Source organism: Trichogramma pretiosum, unplaced genomic scaffold (genome assembly GCF_000599845.2).
Source record: "Trichogramma pretiosum strain Unisexual culture from Peru unplaced genomic scaffold, Tpre_2.0 scaffold135, whole genome shotgun sequence".
In the NCBI taxonomy this organism is placed as follows: domain Eukaryota; kingdom Metazoa; phylum Arthropoda; class Insecta; order Hymenoptera; family Trichogrammatidae; genus Trichogramma; species Trichogramma pretiosum.
In genome coordinates this window covers 232,242-255,015 of record NW_019640813.1, presented here as the reverse complement: position 1 = coordinate 255,015, position 22,774 = coordinate 232,242, and the positions used below count along the sequence as shown (strand labels likewise).

Sequence of the window (22,774 nt, the reverse complement as noted above, 5' to 3'; positions counted from 1 at the left end):
AACTGTCAAAAAAGAAGAATAAAAAAAAAACACTCGTAAATATCTTCGGACGGATTCGAGCAAATAAGCGTATTTGATATTGTTTTTGCGCGTTGTATATTAGTAGGTCGCTAATAAACCTCGGCTCGGCTGCTCGTCAATTTCGTATACACAATACAATCTCGTGTGCGCTAATAGGCAGGAGCCACGCCTACGCTTATAGAATATTTAAACGCTCGTCTCAACGAGAGACAAACACGCGCACACACGTATGATTAATTTGAGTCATGTTTATTATGCGTGTGTGTGTGTGTGTGTTTAGATACATACATATCTACGAGACGCGAATGCTATCGAACAAGTTGCCTCTCGCGAGATGAAACGCCGCAGAAAAATCGCGTGCGTGAAGCGATCGATAACGGGGGCGAATAGAATACACATGATGTGTGTAGGTATACACGTAGCATCGATATTTGCTCGTTCCAAAGACACAGCATAATGTACCAAAAATAGTATTTTGGCGAGCATATGAATTCTTCGCGAAATGCACGTAGCGTATCCTATACCTAGTCGTGTATACACACATATCCTCGACGTTCCTATAAAGTGTATAATACCCACATATACATACATAGACTCACGGACTCCGACTTCCTTTCTCTCTTTCGCGAGCTTCTCTCTCTCTCTGTCTTCTATATGTGCCGAGAGACGATCGAATCTCGTCGGAATCATCGGCCTTTAAACGGCGGTGTGTTTATACATATTCCTATCTCGCGTGTGTATGTGCGTATGTACACAACAATACGTCGAGCGACGTCTATACGAACACAATACGTGCTACATATACAGGTATATGTTGGAGACAGCGACGATACGCACACAGCCTATAGTGCCTCATTATTTCATGTACATATAGCAAATGCATGTGGAATACACAACACCGAGCGGCGGAGTGTCAGTCGGAGTATATATAGGCGATACAAGGCAATGATAATGTGTATGGCACATAGGAGCATTATAGAGAAAGTTGGCAACGCTGCGCTATCGCACGGACTAAATAGTTCGCGCGGTAGTAGTGGTGTACAGTTTGCAACGTCGACTCTACTATACACTTCTCTCCCTTATATATCTCGCGTTGTACGTACACACACGTTGTATAGAGGATATATTCGCTGTATTATATCGGAGCCTATATTATACGCGTGCACGTACGCATGTATGTGTGTTGCGCCCGTTGAAATACACGTAAATAGAAGCGGGCGCGAAAATTCGAAAGATTTCGCGCAAGCGAGCGGGGAGCCAATGGCGCGCGATTACGATATGTTCCAGTCAGCCGCAGAGCGACGATGACGACGGCCTACTCTGTTACCTATACATGCTTAAAGTGTGTGTGTGTATGTGTGTGTGCGTCTATGCCGAGCCGCACCGCAAAACTCGAGGAAGTCGTATATACCCACACGTATATGCGCGAGAGAGAGAACGAGCCAGCCGGTCTGCAATAGCGCAATCGTTGCCGCTGCCGACGACGACGACGCCGCCGCCGCCGCCAACGGTGAAATTGTTCTCGTCTCGATGTATCTACCTATCTCTCTCTCTCTCGCACGAATTCGACCCGCGCGCGCGCGAATGTTACACCGGCTGGAGCGCTGCTGCTCGTCGTCTGTCTCTGTCTGATTCACGTTCGCCTGCGTTCGCACGACGACGACGCCGCTGCTGCCCGACGCTCGAGCGGAGAATCGCGCATTCGTCTCCTGGCACTCGCGCTGCTTGGTTCGTGTGTTGATAGCCCCAAGCCCCCACAGACGGTTTTAATCAATTGAAAAGAGCACATACGCCCCGGCTCGCTCGATTTTATATATACACTCGAAATATATTTTATCAAAGTTTTATATTTTAAACCACAAGAACCATGAGGGAAATCGTGCACATTCAGGCTGGCCAGTGCGGTAACCAGATCGGCGCCAAGGTGAGTCATTTTGCTCTCTGTCTCTCTCACACGCCTTACCTTACACATTATTACACACGATACACGTAACGCGGACCCACAATAATACGATATTTGTTCTATATGCCGCTCGCGAACTTCGATTCGATCTCGTATTTTATTATTATATTTTCTCTGTGCGCGTTGAGTCTCGATATCTCCATACTACACCCGACACATCGTTGCCTCGCGCGCGAATATACGTTACGTGTATATCGCGCATAGCGTCGTCGTCGTGGTCGTGTGTCCTTCATCTTAGCCATTTTGCGCAAGCCGAAGCGGGAGAGAAACCCAACGGACGTTGGATGTATAATGATGCCAATGGGAACGCGCGCCATCCCTACGTTCTGATTTTTCAGCTTATCACTTTAGTTGACTGCTATTGTGTTCGAAAGACAAACGAGATGCCGATGACTTTTCACCGACTGCTGTGCGCGATTCGCTTTTTTTTTTTTTTTTGTTAATTTTCAGCTCAAACTTCGTCTCTCTCGATCTACATCTCAACCTCGCCGTTATCGCTCGCCGTCGTCATCGTCGTGGTCTTCATCGCCAAACACTACTTCGTGCGAATTTCTGTGTGTGTGTGTGTGCGTGTCCGTGCGCGATCGTGAATCTCGATATGTGTTTTAATGGAATACGTGTTTGTGCGAGATTCTCCGGTGTACGTGTGTGTATTTATTTGTGTGTGTGCATGTGCCGCGCGCTCGAGAGAACCAGCCGTTATAATTACGCACCCGATCGTTAAGTATTCGTACGAATCGCGTTTGGTCATTTTTTGAGAAAACATTCATCGACGGATTTTTCGTAGGACTCACGCCCGTCGTGATCTCGTTTCTCTTTTTTTTCGGGAAGTCTTTTCGACGCGTAGCCGCGCTTCGAGCGAGCCATAAAAGTTTGTTCGAAACTACCCTCGCGCTCTCTCTCTCTCTCTCTTCCCCTTCTTTCTCGATGCTTCGAGCGAGCCAGAGAGCCGAAGGCACAAAGGTGAAACGAAAAACCGTTGCTATTGCAGCTGCTGCCGTGCTATTCGATCGAGAGGGGAGGGTAAAAGTGGCGAAGCAGCAGCAGCAGCAGCTCCAAAATGTGTATGCGTGTTACGAGACCAAGTTTTATTCTTTCTTTTTTTTTTTTTTACGTCATAAATACATTACTTGGCGCGTAAAATATATCGTATCATCGTCGCGTATTGAACAAAAAATGAAATTCGTCAACGGAATTACCCTGTGCTCTCGTTCTCGTGGCGGCAATGATTTTTTTTTCGTATCGCGCTCGACATCGACGCTTTCGGAAGCAACGACGACGAAGACACACACACACACACGACGCGCAACGAGAACGAGAAACGCCGGCCGGCAAAATTCTCTTTCTCTGTCTCGTTCATTCTCTTTTCTCTCTGTCTTGCGAAGCTCTCAACGGTTTTTCGCTGAATGCCAAGCCTCGATTCTCTCTCTCTCCCTCTCCCTTTTTCTGCTTCTTCTTCGCGAGGCTCTCGGATGCTGCTGTTGGCTGCTGCTGGTATACTTTTGCCATATACTTCGCAAAAGTAGCAGAATCCGCATAGGCGCGTCGTCGTATGTATTTTTCACGATTCAATTATTCGATACTTCTCGCCCGGCGCAACGGAGAGAAAGAAAGCACACGAGCGCCTATTTCTTCTCCTGTGTCTCTGTGTGTGTCGTATGCTTGGGTATGACATGCACAACAATAACACAAGATGCGAGGCGCGCTCCCGCTAACGTCACACCGCGCCTAATGAATTTCGGAGTCGAAAACTCGCAGGTAGAATAACAACGTGCCGTGTAAGCACCGAATTTTTTTCAGCGTTGATACGCGACGGTATGCGCGCGCCCCAAATTTAATTGTAACGCGATTCTCGATCGATTTTAGTCGAGCGTGTATACGAAGCGTAGTCTCGCGTGATTTCTCGCTCTCGACGACTATCGTTTCAAATATTTTTTATGTAGCGTATACGAAACCTTTTTGGCTCGAATCGTGTACGGATAAATATTCTCTCGATTCTGGAACGCGCCTAGCAGCCGGCCATAGCTTTTTCTGTGCGATGTCTGGTGTGTACTGCACACACATACGTACACACACACACATTTATGTACTGTACAATGCTCGAAGAGAGTGGCGGCGGAGAGGTCGAACAATTCACACACTTACGCTCTCGCATACATATACGTACGAGTATAAGCTCTCTGACGCCGGCTCTCTCTATGCGTTTACACATGTGTTTGTGTGTGTGTGTGTATGTGCGCGCCTCATATTGCGAATGTTTCACAGTGCTCTTTCCTCTCTCTGGGTGTGGCGCGCCGGAGAAGCGGATCTTTCTCTCTCCTGACTCTCTCAGGCTCGAACGTGTTTTCTCTCTCTCTCTCTCTGTATCGCGTGGGTCGTTATACTCGCTTGTCGCTTCGCATATTATACACAAGGATTTATGAGTATATATATGGGCATCGGGACGCACACATACACAAACGCGCTCATGCGCTTATATAGTTATGTTATCGAGATATGTTCAGTGGATTCAGCGTGCGTCTCCGTGTGCATTTTTATACATTACAAACACACGCACACGTACAAAACATCTTGCTGTGTGTCGGCATTTACACTATATATCGAATGCGGCAGAATCATTGAGCGTCTGCGCGCGCACTTCCCCTAATACGCCTTCCTCGCGCGGCTGTATGTATGTCTGCTGCGCGTATATACATAAATGTATTTACAAGTATGTTTGCGTATGTGTGTATCGGACGACGACGACAACGACGACCCGTCGTTACATGCCGTATACGGTGATCGTCTTCACGGCAACCGCGCGCGCGACCTCCGAAAAGGCTCGCTTAAGAATTTTCCTAAGTCTACGTTTTTTTGTCTGCTCCTCCGAGAGGGTCAGTCGCGCGCTATCTCTGCACTTTTCCGGCCCGCAGGCACATCATTCACCGAGTTCTCTTCTATGCATACACAATGCGTAAATTTAGCAGACGAGATTTTTTTCCCCTCGACCTTGCTGCTCGTGCCTCGATACACTCGACGGTGAATCGTCGCCGGCTCGCGTGTTTTTTTTTTTTTTGTTTTCTCTCTCCCCATCTGCCTTGTGTCGTATGTATGCTAACTTGCCCAGGCACGCCTGTCTCCGGATACTTATAGAAACTCGACGACTGCACACACACACACACGCGCGCGCGTCGCTTCCTTTTTGCCGACGAAAGAACGACCGGCATTTTCGGAGCGCTTCCAAGTATCTTTCGTATACGACGACGCTCCACACATGTAAAACGCATACACACACACAAGCACGCTCGAAAGTGTCTTCTGCCACTGCCACGGCTGTCGTGTGCAATGTCGCCCCCTGTCACACATCGTCGTGGTCGCCGTGACACTAGCTTGTTCTATGCCGTCTAAAAGTAAAGCGAATAAAAAAAAAATGCCGAACCACGAGCGAGAGAGCCTTGACACGGCCTTTTTCTCGCGATAATTCACACCTGTGCAAGTACACTGCTGCTGTACTATCTATAAAAGTCACGACGATTGAATTCTCTTTTTACCTATACACAACGCACTATTATTATTACGTTAAACAGCTGACGTGTACTCGCGTCGTTGGTGTCACTGTGTGTGTGTATTATAAGTGTGTTTGTACATACATCGATGCTATACTACACGCGCGACCGGCTGTCATTTTTTCCTATATACGTGAATCGAAAATAGAACCTTTAAAAAACGTCTTTACTTCATGACGATTATATACACACACTCCGAGACACTCTAGGCGGCTCTTTACCGCGATGTTATGATTTACCTAACGACAAGACCCCGTACCAGACATAGCCCGTTGCTATCTGTACACACGCACTCTTGTCAATGTAAGCTCGAGCGGAGCAGAGCAGCGACGCATATTTTTAGTACGCGCAGCAGACCGATTTGGAGATGATAATGTTTTTTTTTCTCTCTCTCTTTCCAATCAGCCGACGACTGTGCGCGCGTCAATAGTTTGGTAGTGCTGTTTTGGCTAGTGTTGCCCCTACGCTAGAAATAAAAACACGCTATTCGAGTGCCTGTTTAGTCTTGAAATTGTACACACATTTTGGAGCAAAAAAAAAAACTATGAGATTATTTCAAAGCAAGTCGAATATTCCGTCTGACTTTATTTCATCGAATTATCGGCGTCTCTTTAAACCGAATACAAGTCGATTACCTATGGACTGCATCAGCCATAGCAGCACCATGTTAAATTCTCTCATCATCGGTGTGGCGAGCTTCACTCGCCGCAGCAGCACCAGCACGTCGTCGTCGTCGTCACGCTCTCGCGATTTTCAAGGATATCGCATCGAGTCAATGTCCGCGCTTACCTTCCTCTGCACTTTTAGCTGCACACACATACACACACATAGCTAGCTGCAGCAGCAGCAGTGGCGGCCGAGCGCACGAGCGAAGCACCATATACACGAGACCGAGGCCTCTCTCAGGCTCTTTATTATTATTACTTTTTTCCGTGTGTATGTGCGCGCGCGCGGCTTTGCTCCTTTATAGCGATCGATCATCGTCGCTGTGCTCTCGCGGTATGTACGGTATAAAGTAGCCAAGGGTTTTCTCTCTCTCTCGTGCACAGGAAAGATGCAGCGGCGGCGTTGCTTCTGCTCCTTCTGCCTCGTTAACTGAGCTAAAAGTTTTACGGCGATGAAAAAAAAAGCTCGAAAGAAGCTTATCTCGCGCCGATCTCTTCCGTGCTCCAAGAAACACTCGCCGCGTTAAAATAGTAATTCGCTCTCCGCGGAGTTCAATTTTTTTCTTCTTCTTCTCCGTAATAAAATAATAATAAGATGCTAACGATGATTTTGATTTACGTGGCATGTACGCCGCGCTCCAACGCTCGCCTCGTTTTTTTTTTTTTTTTTTTCATTAAAATACAACACCTAAATACCAGCGCCGCGGATTTTTCTGCACATTTATACCGCTGCTACTAGCGGTGGTGGCGCGAGACGCGGAAGCTCTCGGCGCGCGCGTGTGTGTGTATAGATATTTTCGAGCTCTCTCAAGCATCCCGAAGTATTACTCGCGAGGCCAATGACTCTTTAAACAGCAGCAGAAGCTCGGCGTCGCATTATAATCGCGAGGGAGGGACGGTTGAAAATCCATCTCGAGATCTCGATCCATATAGCAATTGCGCAATGATCGCGTACTTCTGTGCTGTGCATGTGTAACTTGGGCTTTTTGGCTCAAGGACGGCTGCTTGTCGCGCTGCGTATGTGCATCGCGTCTCTCGGGTACTTTATATATAAATACAAGACCATTGGATAACGAGTGCTCGCTCACGCATAATGATATATATGTCCAAAACTACGTTCTTCCTTTTTATTTTATTTTCTCTCTCTCTCTCGAGTCGCGGTCGCGTTTCCCCTTGGACTCGATGATTCGCACTCGCGATACTTCCCATGGCTGTACGAAAAGAAGAAAAAAAATAATAATTACAATAATAACGACTCGCGTGACAAATTAATGAGATACACTTCGCTACGTACGGTCGCCCTCGTGTTCTCTTCTCGTACAATGCGAACATACATATATTATATATTCGTGCAACAATTGCGACTAATGTGATAATTCGAGAAGCTTCGGAATGCGCGTTTATATAGGAGCTGCTAGCTGCGAGCGAGCCTCCCAGGTACATGGAATGAGAATAAAATAGGCGAGCGAGAGAGAGAGAGAGAGAGAGAGAGAGAGAGAGAGAGAGAGAGAGAGAGAGAGGAGTGTCTCGAAAGATAATCTTAGAGGCGAAGCAGGTTGGCTGGTATTTATAATAATGACGAGCAGGTTTTAGTACGAGTTACTCGTAAAGTACGCGCTTGTATATATATTCACACACGCGTACACATACACGCATACATACAGCCCGGAGTCTCTCTCTTTCTCTGTGCTGCACATCCAGCAGACTTTTTCGTGCAGCGCGCCTGCTGCTGCTGCCGAGAAATAGTCAAGGAGAAAGACGGGCAAGAGAAAAGACCGTTGTTGGCCCATCGCACCGTAATGCGACGACGTGTGGGTTTGGTCGTGGCAAAGGGAAAAAGCTGCTACTGCCTCGCAGCTGTTGCGCTCTCTCAGCGAATTCCCGAGCTTCACTCTGCCGTGTATATAAAGCTTTAATACAACGAATTTCATTCCGTCTCGACTCTCCTCTAGACGCGTGTCTTTCTATGTACACACGTACACTTTTATACACTTGTATCAAAAGCTTTCTGCTAATCAACCATTGTGTGTGTGTGTGCGACGGGACACAGGAGTACGTTATACGATTTCGCTGTCGCGCGCGCTTTCTTTCTCAATACTAATTACGCGAAATTGAATTTAGCAACGACTGGTCTCTCGTGTACAAAGTCTTTTTTAACTTCGTCGAATTACCTGCACACACATACAAACACAACAACGCAATTACTCGCTCAATTACGTAAATGCAAAAATTAGCATGATTAGTACACGTACAGCGAGCGCGTCGGCGGCGGTGCTCTCAAAAAGTATGATATCGCGCCCGCAATGACTCACCGTCTCTAAAAATGAATCATACGAGTAATACACGTATATAAAATAACGTCCATAAAAGAATTATAAATTGAAATCGCGCGTTGCCACCGACAATACACACACACGCGCGCGTTCGAGAGAGCCGGAAAGAGCGAATTTTTTGATTCGTTTCCTCTTCACCTGTCCCGAAAAAGTTGCGTCGAGTCACTCGGAAGCGCGAGCACATTTCCTTTTTATAGGCATAAAAAAGAAACACTTTTATCATAATCGTTGTAATGATATAGCTGTGATTCTCGTTACTCCTTCGGACTCGTGTATCGCTCGAAACACCGTTAGCAGCTGAAACTCTCTCAGCTTTACTTTAATCTCTCTATTCTATGATATATCGAACGCGTTGAATTTGAAAGCGTCTATCTCTCGAAATGAATCGATCACAATTTGCAAAGTCGGAGTGCGCAGACCACGGCGCAAGGAAAGTCGGGCGTACGAGATTCACCGTTACTCGCTTTGCTCCGCTCGCATCCTTCATTTTACAATCGCAAAATACATACAAGTAACTCCGCTCGAGAGCCATATAAGCGAGAGAGTCGATGCTGCTGCCGCAAAAGTGACTCTCCCTGAGCGCACCTAAAAAAAGAGAGAGAGAGAGAGAAAAATTGTCCATATACGCTCGAACAAACAAGACGCCGAGACGACGGGTGTCTCCTCCGCTTCTCGTATACATGTATAATTTATTATGCAGTCCCACACCAGGCCAAGAGTGTAATATGGTCAAATCAGCATAACGCTATATATAGTCCTCGTCTTGTGTCGCTCGTCGTCGTCGTCGTCGCGACGCACATTATATGATGGGTGACTCACGCACACCCTGTTTTATGCTGCTGCTGCTGCTGCTCGCGTAACGTTGCGCATAACGTATAAAACGAGAGAGATATGTAGGTACTGCTGCCACACAGTCGCCGCCGCAGTCGCAGAGAGGTCTGCACGTGCAAAATGTGTGGGAGAGGCAAACGAGAGAGTGAGCGAGACCTCGTCTCTTACATACATATACGTATACATAAAATAAAATACACGGCGCGGTGCAGTTGAGAGGTGCCATGCACTTATATGGACATCCGCTGCTGCCATCGATGACTCTCCGGCGTACGCGTGCGCGCGTTATACTTTTAATGCTCGCGGGGAATGAAAAAGAGGATGGAAGGAAGAAGTCGAAGAGAGAGAGAGAGAGAGAAAAAAAATAAATTACGGGCGAACCTCTGCCGAGCGACCGGCCGCGAAACATTACGCTGGCCTCTATATAACGTTCTGTTTATATCGTATCCTATTGTATATTTAGTCGCGCGTATCTCGGAGTCCCGTACATATATATTGTAACACATACAACTACACTATACGCGTAATGTTCCGACACACGAGCGAGGCGCAATGAACTCTTTGAGAGATTTTTACACTTGTCTGGCTCGGCTCCAGAATAAGTTTTCGTCCGTATCGAGCTCGAGAGAGCTTCGATTCGAGCTCGCCCAAATTGTCGCGATATTATCCTTTGTAACTTGCATCACGCTCGACTGCAGTGAAACACACACACACGCTCACTAAAGTAGTTTGCTCGTGTATAGCTCTCGTAAAGAATGTACATTGTATAGAGAGCGCGAGGCCTACTTTTATTCAAAGATGAGGAAGAGATAATGACACAAAAACGCTTGTAAAATCGCGTCATGCGCGCCGACCTTGGCGTTTTTTACCTGTGAGTACGAGTAACGCGTGTTTCTCTGTCTCGTTGACCGCACAAGTCGCGCGCGCGACGACGACGACGACGACGACGACCGAGATATATCTCTATCGATGCAAGACCGTTCCAAAGAAATGGATATTTTATACTCTCTCTCACTCTGATCTCGAGCCCGACGAAGAAAAAATCGCGCCTCTATGTACGAAAACTCGCGTTTCACGTATACGCACACTGAGCAATTTCTCATGTGCAATAGGCGTATCGAAACAAACTCGTAATGTATAAAATATACCGTGTCGAGAAAATGAAATGTAGGTACGATTGAAATATCTCGAACAGGAGCGTGGGATTAGGTTCGCGCGCGAGCTTTACTTGTGACGCGACTTTTTACTCTGCGTCGCGCTTTACTTTCTCTCTTCTCTCCAAATATTCATGTACTCTCACTTGTCGCGGACCTACATTCATTACATTATTGTAAAGTTGAGTTGACAACGCGGAGCTAATGTTTGCGCTTTCGTTTTACAGTTCTGGGAGATCATCAGTGACGAGCACGGTATCGACCCAACTGGTGCATACCACGGAGACAGTGACCTCCAACTTGAAAGAATCAATGTCTATTACAATGAGGCTTCGGGCGGCAAATACGTGCCCCGCGCCATCCTCGTCGATTTGGAGCCCGGCACCATGGACTCGGTGCGCTCGGGGCCCTTCGGCCAGATCTTCAGACCCGACAACTTCGTCTTCGGACAGTCGGGCGCCGGCAACAATTGGGCCAAGGGCCACTACACCGAGGGCGCCGAGCTCGTCGACTCGGTCCTCGACGTCGTGCGCAAAGAAGCCGAGAGCTGCGACTGCCTCCAGGGCTTCCAGCTGACCCACTCGCTCGGTGGTGGCACCGGATCCGGTATGGGCACCCTGCTCATCTCCAAAATCCGCGAGGAATACCCCGACAGAATCATGAACACCTACTCGGTCGTACCATCGCCCAAGGTCTCGGACACCGTTGTCGAGCCCTACAACGCCACCCTCTCCGTACATCAGTTGGTCGAGAATACCGACGAAACCTACTGCATTGACAACGAAGCTCTCTATGACATCTGCTTCAGAACTCTCAAACTGTCGACGCCCACATATGGTGATCTCAATCATCTCGTCTCTCTCACCATGTCTGGTGTTACTACTTGTCTCAGGTTTGTTCTCGTTTACATTTACTTGAATGTTGTTGCATCATAAAAAGTACGACACATTTTAACTTGTTTTTATTCATTTTTAAAGGTTCCCTGGTCAATTGAACGCCGACTTGAGAAAACTCGCTGTCAACATGGTGCCGTTCCCACGTCTTCACTTCTTCATGCCTGGATTCGCTCCTCTGACCTCCAGAGGCAGCCAACAGTACAGAGCTCTGTCCGTACCGGAACTGACTCAACAGATGTTCGACGCCAAGAACATGATGGCCGCTTGCGATCCACGACACGGACGTTACCTCACAGTCGCCGCCATCTTCCGTGGTCGCATGTCCATGAAGGAGGTCGACGAGCAGATGCTCAACATCCAGAACAAGAACAGCTCGTACTTCGTCGAATGGATCCCCAACAACGTCAAGACCGCCGTGTGCGACATCCCACCTCGTGGTCTCAAGATGTCCGCCACCTTCATTGGAAACAGCACCGCCATCCAGGAGCTGTTCAAGCGTATCTCAGAGCAGTTCACTGCTATGTTCAGAAGAAAAGCTTTCTTGCATTGGTACACTGGCGAGGGTATGGACGAGATGGAGTTCACCGAAGCCGAGTCGAACATGAACGACTTGGTATCAGAATACCAACAGTACCAAGAGGCTACCGCCGACGAAGACGCCGAGTTCGACGAAGAGGCCGAACAGGAGGTCGACGAGAACTAAGATTGACGATAATTAATTATATCACGTACTCAAAAAGAGAAGAAAGAACAAAATTTATAATAATAAGAATCCGCTTTTTAACTCGCCTAAATAATATCTTTCATTTTTTCTCTATCTGTTTTCTGTTATCTTTTTGAGTGTGATTCCGAGAAGCAGATGAGCGAAATTTTGAAGGGCTTTTTGTATTAAGATAGTTTCTTTTTAGAAAGAGCATTCCTAAACTTTGTTTCTTTGCTTCTCTTTTAAAATGCTATTGTAATAAGTTTATCCCGACGATTCAGATTTTTTTAGTTTTTATAATTGTCCAGTAAATTATATATAATTAAAATCCGTTAAAAAAATGTTGTATTATTCATTATTTATGATATCCACAACAGTTTTTACAACTAATTTTTATTATTACTCGTTCATATCGATTAACCTATTTGTCAATTTTTATTCCTTTTTTTAAATTCATTTGCGTTTGCATGTTTTATTAAAGATACTTTGAAATCGTTAAATATGCATTTAGCAATTGAACTGATGCAGTCGCATTGCGTCCCAGAGCTTGGCTTTACCAACTGTACACTAAGTCTCGAGCTTAATACCTTCGGTTGGCCGTACCACTCAGTTTTTTTTGGTAAAATCACGATCAAATTTTTTTAATTACAATCACTCTGCTTTAACGCCTTAGCTTGTTTAACTTCTTTTTTTTAATATTCACTTATTAATTTTTATTGTAAAATATGTAATGATTAATCTAATTTTAATAAACAATTTATAATTTGCAATAAAGCTAGTGTAATGAACTCTACCAGAATCACATTTTTATTAATTATTACGATACTTGATTTTTTTACATAACATGTTAAAACTTGAATTGAGATCGAAGTTGATTAAAATAGATAATTTTAAGTATTGCACGCCAAGAAGAACCTGGAATATCTTTTACTTGCTCTCTTCTACTCGGCTATCGGCATCAAGTACACTGCAAACAGAGAGGACAGACGTGTGTATGTGAAGGCAGAGAAAGGGTTTTTAAATACCGTTCGGAGTCGAACGTCATTGTATACGTTTTAGTAGTACACGTCTCGCTCGAGGAACTCATCTCGAGAGCAGCTGTTTCTTTTCTTTCGCAAAATCGTCTCGTAAATAAACAAAATTAAAAAGAGAAGAGCAAAGAAGACTACTCTCGTCGTTTTTACGCCTATTTAAACAAGCTCGTCGGTGAAGAGTTTAAAAGGACGGAGGGGGCTAAATCCATTTTTGAGAATCGCATACCATGTATGTACGCTACGACACTCACACACAGGCGTTACGCCTCATTGGCAAGCAAACGAACCATCGACGGAGACTCGTAACTTGAAGTCTCGCTACTTCCTCGCGTGCGCTGTACGGCACGTACTTCTTGGGAAATATTCTAAAAATCTCTTACATTGTATCGCTTTTTCTTCCTTTTTTTTTTTTATCGAAATAGTTTCGCTCGCTGCAGCTTTTGCGGGCTGCAGAGCCGCTGACGCTGATGCTGCTGCTGATGGATGCGAAGCTCGCTTCGGTAGCGGAACAGCTGTAGATGGACGGATATCTTGCGCAGAGCAGAATCGAGACTCGCAGTGGCAAGCCGAAATTCGCAGAGAATTATTTTGTCAGAAGATTCGCAAACAATCGTTGATGCATTTCCTTTTTATAAGTTCTTGGCGATTCTCGTAATCGAATGACTGAAATTAAATATGCATTCAGAAATTTATATCAACCGACTTCACGATCTGTATCGATTTATTATTTTAGAGACGAATTCATATTTCAAATTTGTGAGGTCGAGAACGCAGCTAAAATATAAACTCTCGATTTCGTTCACATCATTGATAAATAATAGTTAAAACATTAATCGATAAAGCTCTTACTCAACAACGCCTACTCTATAAAATACTAATTGGAGTGACATCAGTAAATTATCGTCGTGGAAAAAAGTTGAATTAAATAATTTTCGTAACGAAAGCTCGAGATGCTTGAAAATAGTTATCCACGTACAAACCTGTACATACAGTTGTATTACGACGGGGCATAAAAACAATTTTCTTGCCGTATCTTCTGAGAACCTCTCCATGAAAAATACAGGACGATATTAATGGTTAGTTATTAAATAAATTTATCATTGACAGTCAGTAAATGTTTTGTAAGTTTGTGTATAAGTTTCAATGATAAGCTCAATCTTTGCTATCAACATGTATTAGATGATCTTTCCATCACTTAATTATCATTAATGAGTGGAACTTTCGATCTAAATTTTTTTTTATATCTTTTTTTCGCAGCTAATTATTTATAACACTGATACATTTATATATGACATGAAACACCTAGGGTTCCAACATATGCAATCGAATTAATAGACCGTACTCAAAGTGATATTATGAATAACCTGAGCTCTTTACCTCGCTCACTCATTCTCGCCAGTTTTTTAGAATTTTTCCAAAAAATTATGAATCCGATACAGAATAAAAAAAAAATCACGAACGGTCCTCAATGAATTTAAATTTCCGAAAATTTTTATGGCGCTAGCTTTCACCTAAATATTATTTTACCTCGAAAATGTTACATCATCTATCCAATGTTTGTTTCTCCTATCAAATGTTAAGTTACGGTAAGAATGTTAGCTCTACATTAAAATTTTACAATTTTAAATTAATTTTACTTTATTTCTCTTTATAGAAATCTCTGACATTAATAAGAAAAACTTCACATTTGATGCTTTACAAAATTTTGAAAAAATTCAGACATTAGCTTCGACTAATTATAAGACTTTCTTGTTTTTTTTGCAATTTTTCTTGAAGAAATTTCTTTTTGAGTTAAGAAATTGCAAAAATATTAAACTAAACAGATCCGTTACTCAGTATCGATTCGAACCCAGTATAATTTTAAATCAAAATTACTAATCAGAGGTATGAAATTTATCATTATACATAATAAAAGCTACAGTATCTCAAGAAAGGTACCGTGGTTGTAAAAAACTTAATTTAAAAAATCTACAAATTACAAATCCATTTGATTTGTGAACTTAGATTATTTTAAAATTGTACAAAATAAAAACTAAACTAAAGATCGAAGAGGTTCAAGTAGTGGGTTTCTCCAGGTCCTTTGGTTTCTCCGGGATTCAGTGGGAGCGTAAGGAGCTCAAAAGATTTCTACCTGAAGCATTAACTGCTCGCAGAAAAAACTGGAATAAATTTAATTCAAAAATCAAATTGATTCACGAATTAAAATGAGTTTGATTCGAAAAGCATATTGAATTGATTGGTAAATTTTGGAATGAAAATATACATGTGAAAAAGTATCTATTTACTCTGTTTTTTTGTGAACTCGATTTTGTTATAAGGGAGTTTTTGTGGAAAACTTGGTTTTAGAAAGTTAACAATTACTCGAAGACGAAACGACAGCCTCGAACGAATTGTAAACAATATGACCACATACAAATTTGACATCATCCGTCGACACACTGATATTGAAAATAAATTAGTTTGAATGTTGTCTTTCCCGATCAAACAAGCCTGAATACCAAAACATAAATTTTACTGATAAAATTTCTGTTGTACTAAATAGAAGAATCAATCATTTGATTTTTGCATTGAAATGGATGCAGGTGAGAAGAAATCCGAGGAAAATGTCTCAAAAATTAATTCAAGTGGATTTATACTGGAATCAAGTATGATAAAACACCGAGGCACCATTCACAATGAAAAAAAAGTTTACTCATGCCACAAGTGCGAGAAGAAATTTGAGTTCCGAAGTCTCTTGAGCAGACACCACATATCAATACACAAAAGTCACGAAGATTTTGCCTGCGACCAGTGTGAGAAAAAATTTGGGAAAAAATCGAGTTTGATTATGCACCAAAAATTAGTACACATAGATCGTAAAGATTTCTCATGTAACAAGTGCGAGAGAAAATTTGAAAATAAATCAACTTTACTCAAACATAAAAAAATATTCCACGAAATTTTCAAAGATTACTTGTGTGAAAAGTGCGCTAAAAGATTTGGAAATAAATGGAGTTTGCTCATACATGTGAAGACAGTCCACGAAGGACGCAAAGATTTTGCATGCGACAAGTGCGAGGAGAAATTTAGAAAAAAATCACATTTGCTCTTACACCTGAAGAGAGTACATAAAGGTTGCGAAGAATTCGCCTTCAAAGTCGTTAAAAATTACTTCTGTGACAATTGCGGTAAGAAATTTGGGAAAAAGGCGCATTTGCTCATGCACATAACAACAGTCCACGAGAATCGAAAAGATTACGTATGTTACAAATGCGAGAAAAAATTTGGACAAAAAGTTCATTTGCATATGCACCAAAAGGCAGTGCACGAAGGCCGCAAAGACTACGCATGCAACATGTGCGAGAAGAAATTCGGACTAAAAAAAGATTTTATCAGACACCAAAGGGCAGTGCACGAAGGTCACAGAGATTTTACATGCGACACGTGCGAGAAGAAGTTTGGACAAATATCGAATTTGCGGACTCACCAAAAAACAGTCCACGAAAATTGCAAAGATTACGCATGCGACAAGTGTGAGAAGAAATTTGGTCACAAATGTAGTTTGGTTGCCCACCAAGAAACAATACATGATGGTCGCAAAGACTTCGCATGCAACATGTGCGATAAGAAATTTGGGAGAAAATGGGATTTGAACATACACCGAAAGACTGTGCACGAAGGTCGAAAAGATTTCGAATGTGACAAGTGCGAAAAGAAATTTGGACAAAAAAATAATTTGCTCAAACACAAAAAGACGGTGCACGAAGGTCAAAAAGATTTCGAATGTGACAAGTGCGAGAAGACATTTGGACAAAAAGTGAATTTGCTCTCCCACCAAAATACGGTGCACCAAGGTCAAAAAGATTTCGAATGCGACAAGTGCGAAAAAAAATATGGACACAAATCGGATTTGATCAGACACCAAACGATAGTGCACGATGGTCGAAAAAATTTTCCATGTGATCAGTGCGAGAAAAAATTTGGACGAAAATCGCATTTGCTCTTACACCAAAAAACAGTACACGAAGGCCGCAAAGAATACGCCTGCGACAAATGCGAGAAAAAATTTGGAATCAAACAGACTTTGCTTCGCCACCAAGAGAGAATCCACGAGGATCGCAAAGATTACGAATGTAAGAAGTGCGAAAAGAAATTTGGACAAAAATTGCATTTGCTTCTCCACCAAAGGGCAGTCCATGTAGGTCGCAAAGATTATGTATGCGACCAGTGCGAGAAAAAATTTGGGTATCGATGCAATTTCATTAAACATCGAAAAACTGTACACAACGTTTTTTAAGATTTCGAATGCAATAAGTGTGAACATAAATATGAGAGTTCATCGAATTCAACATCTAAAAAAGTTCATAAAATTTACAGAAACTATATATTGGAAATTTCTTGAAGCTTGTTAAAAATTACTTATGTGATTAATACGATAAAATTTTTTGCATTATAACGCAATTTTTTTCACATTTCAGTTGCTCAAAAGGAATGTATGAAAATAATTACAAAATAAGAAACAATTTGACGATCGTAAATGAGTTGTTTGCAGAAATTGTAATTATGCTTAGATAATCGTAAATTTGTGCAATTACAGACAGTCGTACTTCGGATGATAATCAAGTTTTTTTAAATGATTTATTGGTTGGGGTACATTTTTATAATAAATTATAAATAATAAATTATTATTTATACAAACAGTTCGAACGTATTATAGTAACATAATTCCGTTTAATTTCTTCGAGAATAGCACGAATTTCACCAGTAAAATTATTAAATGAACCGATTTTTTCCTTGAGAATCATAAAGATATATTGAAATTTATTTAGATGTTTAGGTGCAGATTTTTCATAATTTGAATTAAAATTGTGTAAAAGTATAAGTATAATTCGATTTTTCTTACAGTACCCACTTACGCATTTATGAATAACAATCTGTAAATTTCTGTATGTATTCATTAGGCCCAGTCTGATAGATTTTCTTATAATTGATTTCTGATAATGACCCCAAAAATTTATTAATATTAATTCAATGTTTTCAGTAAATGTTGTTCTGATCGGCTTCGCCTCGGCCGATAATTGCACGTGGTCCGAGGCCTTCCCTTTTCGCTTGAATCCCAGCAGAAATAAACTTTTTCGTTTTGGCCGCCAGGACGAAAAAAGTTCATTTCGTTTGAGGTAGCATGAAAGATATTGTACTTAATTTGTGTAAATAAGCTTCTTCAACCAAACCCGTTACGTTAAAGTACTAATAAAATGTATTTGTAGGATCAAAGAAAACACCTGATCTATCTAATAAGTGAGGTGGCAAACTTGACATTTGAGATAAACGGAAAAGTGTGACGATTTGACACTAGAGGCCGCTTTGTAGATGGTAGTTCCCGCAAGCGCTAGGACATTAGGAGCATGTATATAAATACTGTCTCCAACCCCACTGATCCGCGATCTGTTCAAGATATACAACGAGTTCAAGATCAAAACTGTCTGGAGGAGTCTCCACGTGGCCTGCGTGTCGGCCTTGGACGACGTCGTGAAGGAGTTCCTCGAGCACGGCCAGGATCCCAACTGCTTCGTCCATAGGTCTCAAAATCTTCAGAAAAGTATCCTTTATGGGCTGAGTTTAGATGCAAAGGCCTATTCGGCAATTTTTTTTCACATTTTTTAGGGCTCAAAGATGTCAATTTTATGTTGAAAATGTAGATTGACATTAAACTGTGGTTTATATAAAAAAAAATGACAAAGAGGAGTGAATTGGTGTATGACTCCCCTTAAACTAAATCGAAAATTTGAATTAAACTTAAATTCGTTTTGAAATAAAGGTAATGGAAGTAGAGGCCGCGCAAGCGGCCTCGGCGCTCATTAAACGAAATCACAATTAATCGAAAAGTATTGACTACAGAATAAATCGAAAAATCAGTTTTAATCAGTGAAAGTGAAAGGTAACGATATTTAGAAAGTGAAAGTCCACAAGTTGTAGCAGACAGTACAAGTCACGACGCTGCCACGTGAACAACTATACGAAGATCGCATCGACTGAATAATCTCATAGCACTAGTAACTAAAATAAAAAATATTTTATAATATTGCGCGCGAAATATTTAGTTCAGTGTGCTTACGAGTAAAGCTCAATTGAGAAATGGAAAAAGAGCAACGCGAATTTCTTCGTAAAATCGAACGTTTGATCAGCTATTGTCAGGGTCGACCTTCCAATCTACTGGGCATTTTTCGACCCGAACAAATCGAAGATCTTCTCTCGGCATGTATGAAAATCATTATCGAAGATCGAAGTCCGTGTCGAGATTTCGTTGAGCTTGTAGTTAGCAGCGGCTACAAGCACGTGCCCCGAGTCGACGAAGACGGCGAGCCGCTGTTGCCACGTCGAACCACACCGATACATCGCGCGGCTAACCGCCATGATTATTACTTCGTCGCGCCTGCCGTAGTCCGCGAGCTTTTCCGAATATACGGCTGGGATGCGAATTACACGGACGAAACCGGATCGACGCATTTATACGCGGCCATCAAATTTGGCCTGGACGACGTCGTACAAGAATTTTTCGAGCTCCGCCAGGATCCCAATTGCGTCGCTCACGAGGGAATGGGTGTCACGGCGCTGCAATCGGCTGTGAACTTTGGCAAAGTCAGGATCGCCGAATTGCTGCTGAGAAGAGGCGCCGATCCGACCTTGACCCGCAGGAGGCCGGGAGGCGTGGCGAGGAGCTGGACGACGCTTCTGCACGACAGCTGCAGACAACCCAATAGCGCGAAATTAGCGAGGATGTTACTGGACGTCGTCGACGAGCGCACGCAACGACCTCGGCTGCGAGTCGATGCGCGAGACGAATTGGGCAACACGCCGCTACACTTGGCGCTACACGACAGCGAGATGGAAACGGTGGAAGTATTGCTGAGAAACGGGGCAGATCCAAATTTGGCAAATGCTGATGGATTGACGGCTCTGCACTTCATTTGCAAGATTTACGATCCGCAAGGGGAGACCAGAGACTGGGCGGAGCAATTCTTCGAGATCTGCGACGACGTCGATCGTCGAATCGCGCGAATCGACGCCGAGGACGTATCGGGCCGGACGCCGCTGCAATGGGCCGTGGCGACCATCAAGCCGCACGCGGTCGCGACCCTCTTGGATCGCGGCGCCGACATCGATCGCTTCGTTTTCCCCACCGAGCATTTCTTCGGCGCGAGCTTCTATCCCAATCTCAATTATAGCCTTCAGATCAAAGTGAATTTCGCTTCCGGCGCTTTGCTCGCGATCGAGCATCTCGAGAACGCGGGCTACGAGCTGGACCGAAGCGACGCGCTGACGGTCATGAAATTTTTCCCCAGGTACGGATTGTCCGAGAAGCCGGCGGTGAATCTCGAAGAACGTTGGTACGACGACGAGGCGTTCGCGAGCCAAGCGAGAAACGCAATGGTGTTACCGGATTTGTCGCTCTACGACCTGATTCGAATGCAACCCGAGGAGGCGGCGAAACGACTCTCGTACAAGGATTACTTCGCGTCGTTGGACTCAGTTTTGTTCAGTAGTCGCCCAGACGACGCTTGTGCTGCGCATCTCTGCGAGAAACTGTCGAGAAGATTTTTTCGCAACTGGGCCCTGGAAACTTTCATGGAGCTGATAGAATACCGACTGCCACTCGAGGTCTGTGAAATAATCATCGATGAACCATTGACAAACATAAATTTTTGTAATATTTGCTTGGCCACTACGATCCGAAGTTCATGATGCGGCGATGGGCATATTTTTTAATTGTCAAACAAATGAATAAATTTAAACAATGAGTCTCGCAAATCATGTGTATTCATTAACCTTGTGGCATCTTATCGAGACCAAAGTTATCCAATCGCCAAGTTCAAGAAAATACAAATGTTATAAACGTCAGGGTAGGAGCACTTACTGAAAAAATTAGATGGGTGACAGATATAAATAATTGTAAAAAACCGTTGTTTTTTCATAAAACGAATTTTACCGAATTTCAACTTCAATTCGCGATATCTCCGAGAGTAATCAATACTTTTGGATGAAATTTTATGTCAACACTCTTTAACTAGTCTACAATGATATAAACTTGGTCCGAAATCTTCGCTATTATTTATAACAAAATGGCGAATTTTGTAAAAAAAAATGTCGACCAAACATAACTTTTTTTTCAATTTCAAAAGTTGTGTTATGAATTTTTGAAATTGAAATTTTGCATAATACTACGTTAAAGTACAATAGTTGAAGATAATTTTGGTAAAGTTTTAAATTATTTCATCAATTATGTAAAAAGTTACGGCCAATTGAAACTCAAGTCTTCGCGTGAAATTGTTTATCAAGAGGTGCGGTAGCACCTAGCCGGCAAAGTATAAAAAAAAAATTAATAAAAAATTTTCGAGAAGAAATTTTCAAAAAAATTTTTTTATGAAAATTTAAAAAAAAAAAAAAATTTTCAAAAAAAATTTTTCATGAAAAATTTTCATGGAAAAAAACATTTTTCAGAATGAAATTTTTATGCAATAATTTTCATAAAATTATGTTTATAAAAAAGTATAATTATTAAAATAAATTTATTTTATTGAAATCCATAGAAATTAGTCTTATTAGCTAAGAAATGTCGGCTAGGTGCGGCGCACCTATTCTATACGTCTGCATGAGAGAAATAATAAAAGGTAGTTCTAGTTAGGGTACTTCTGGTATTCGAAGTGCTACCAGTTAGGTATCATTCGATAGAGAATTGAAAATAGTGAACTCATGCAAATTTTCAGATGATTTGGTGCATTGGATAAAAAGATAGAGCCATCCAAATTTTTTTTAGCGTGAAAACACGTTTTTTTCCGATTTTTTGTCAAACATGAGTCAGCCACGAGATCTCGGGAAATACTTAACCGATCGAAATTCTGACGCGAGATTTCGAAAGTTATACAGCTCTACTACAATAGTTCACTATCAGAATTTCCGATTTCCCGGAAAATTCCTCTTGTAAATCGATAATTGAGTGAAGTGCCGTGTACAGGTTATGTTTCAAATATGTTTCAAATTTCGTTTTCATGTCAGCCACGAGATCTTAGCAAAAAAATATTTTAACCAAATTCTGTCCGGTGATTCAGAAAGGTTTTGGGCCGTACTACAATAGTTCACATTCAGAATTTTCACTTTACAGAAAATTTTGAGCTCGTTATCGATTCGTAACTCGTGCGCTATTTTGTGATTTTTTTACATACGCGTCAGAAATCGTTGCTTTTGTGTCAGCCACGAGATCTTGGCGAAAAAAAATTTTAACCAAATTCTGTCCGGTGATTCGGAAAGCTTTTCGGCGGTAATACAATAGTTTACACTCAGAATTTTCACTTTTCAGAAAATTTCGAGCTTCGATTATTTACTAGTTCGCTATTTTTCGATATTTTTCATTCCTTTGAATAATCGTCGCTTTGTGGTAAGAAGAGATCCTATCCTCAATGAATGGCTTTCAATTTTGAAAAAAATCCAATGCGCACTCTATATGTACATATTCAAACTATTAACATCACAACATGTGAAACTCATTAAAACTCAAAATATGACATTGTTAAAATCTCATTTTCCGATTTAACTACTTATAAATAAGTATGAATCCCGGCAAAGTATTTTTTTTCATCCTTCACTCATTGACT

The 22,774-nt window shown here is 42.4% G+C and overlaps 1 protein-coding gene across 1 annotated transcript; it reads left to right on the top strand.

The window, feature by feature from the left end:
* Positions 1–1,707: 1,707 nt before the first annotated feature.
* Positions 1,708–12,452, top strand: LOC106653998 (tubulin beta-1 chain). Its single transcript, XM_014373680.2, has 3 exons — positions 1,708–1,945; positions 10,740–11,404; positions 11,490–12,452. The coding sequence occupies exons 1-3, from the start codon at positions 1,889–1,891 to the stop codon at positions 12,109–12,111; spliced, it is 1,344 nt and encodes a 447-aa protein (XP_014229166.1). The 5' UTR covers positions 1,708–1,888; the 3' UTR covers positions 12,112–12,452.
* Positions 12,453–22,774: the final 10,322 nt, after the last annotated feature.

Bases quoted from the DNA above. Each gene is read 5' to 3' on its own strand.
- LOC106653998 (XM_014373680.2), top strand. From the start codon at position 1,889: ATGAGGGAAATCGTGCACATTCAGGCTGGCCAGTGCGGTAACCAGATC. The intron at 1,946-10,739 runs GTGAGTCATTTT...TTCGTTTTACAG, and splicing joins GTAACCAGATCGGCGCCAAG to TTCTGGGAGATCATCAGTGA. The intron at 11,405-11,489 runs GTTTGTTCTCGT...TCATTTTTAAAG, and splicing joins GGTGTTACTACTTGTCTCAG to GTTCCCTGGTCAATTGAACG.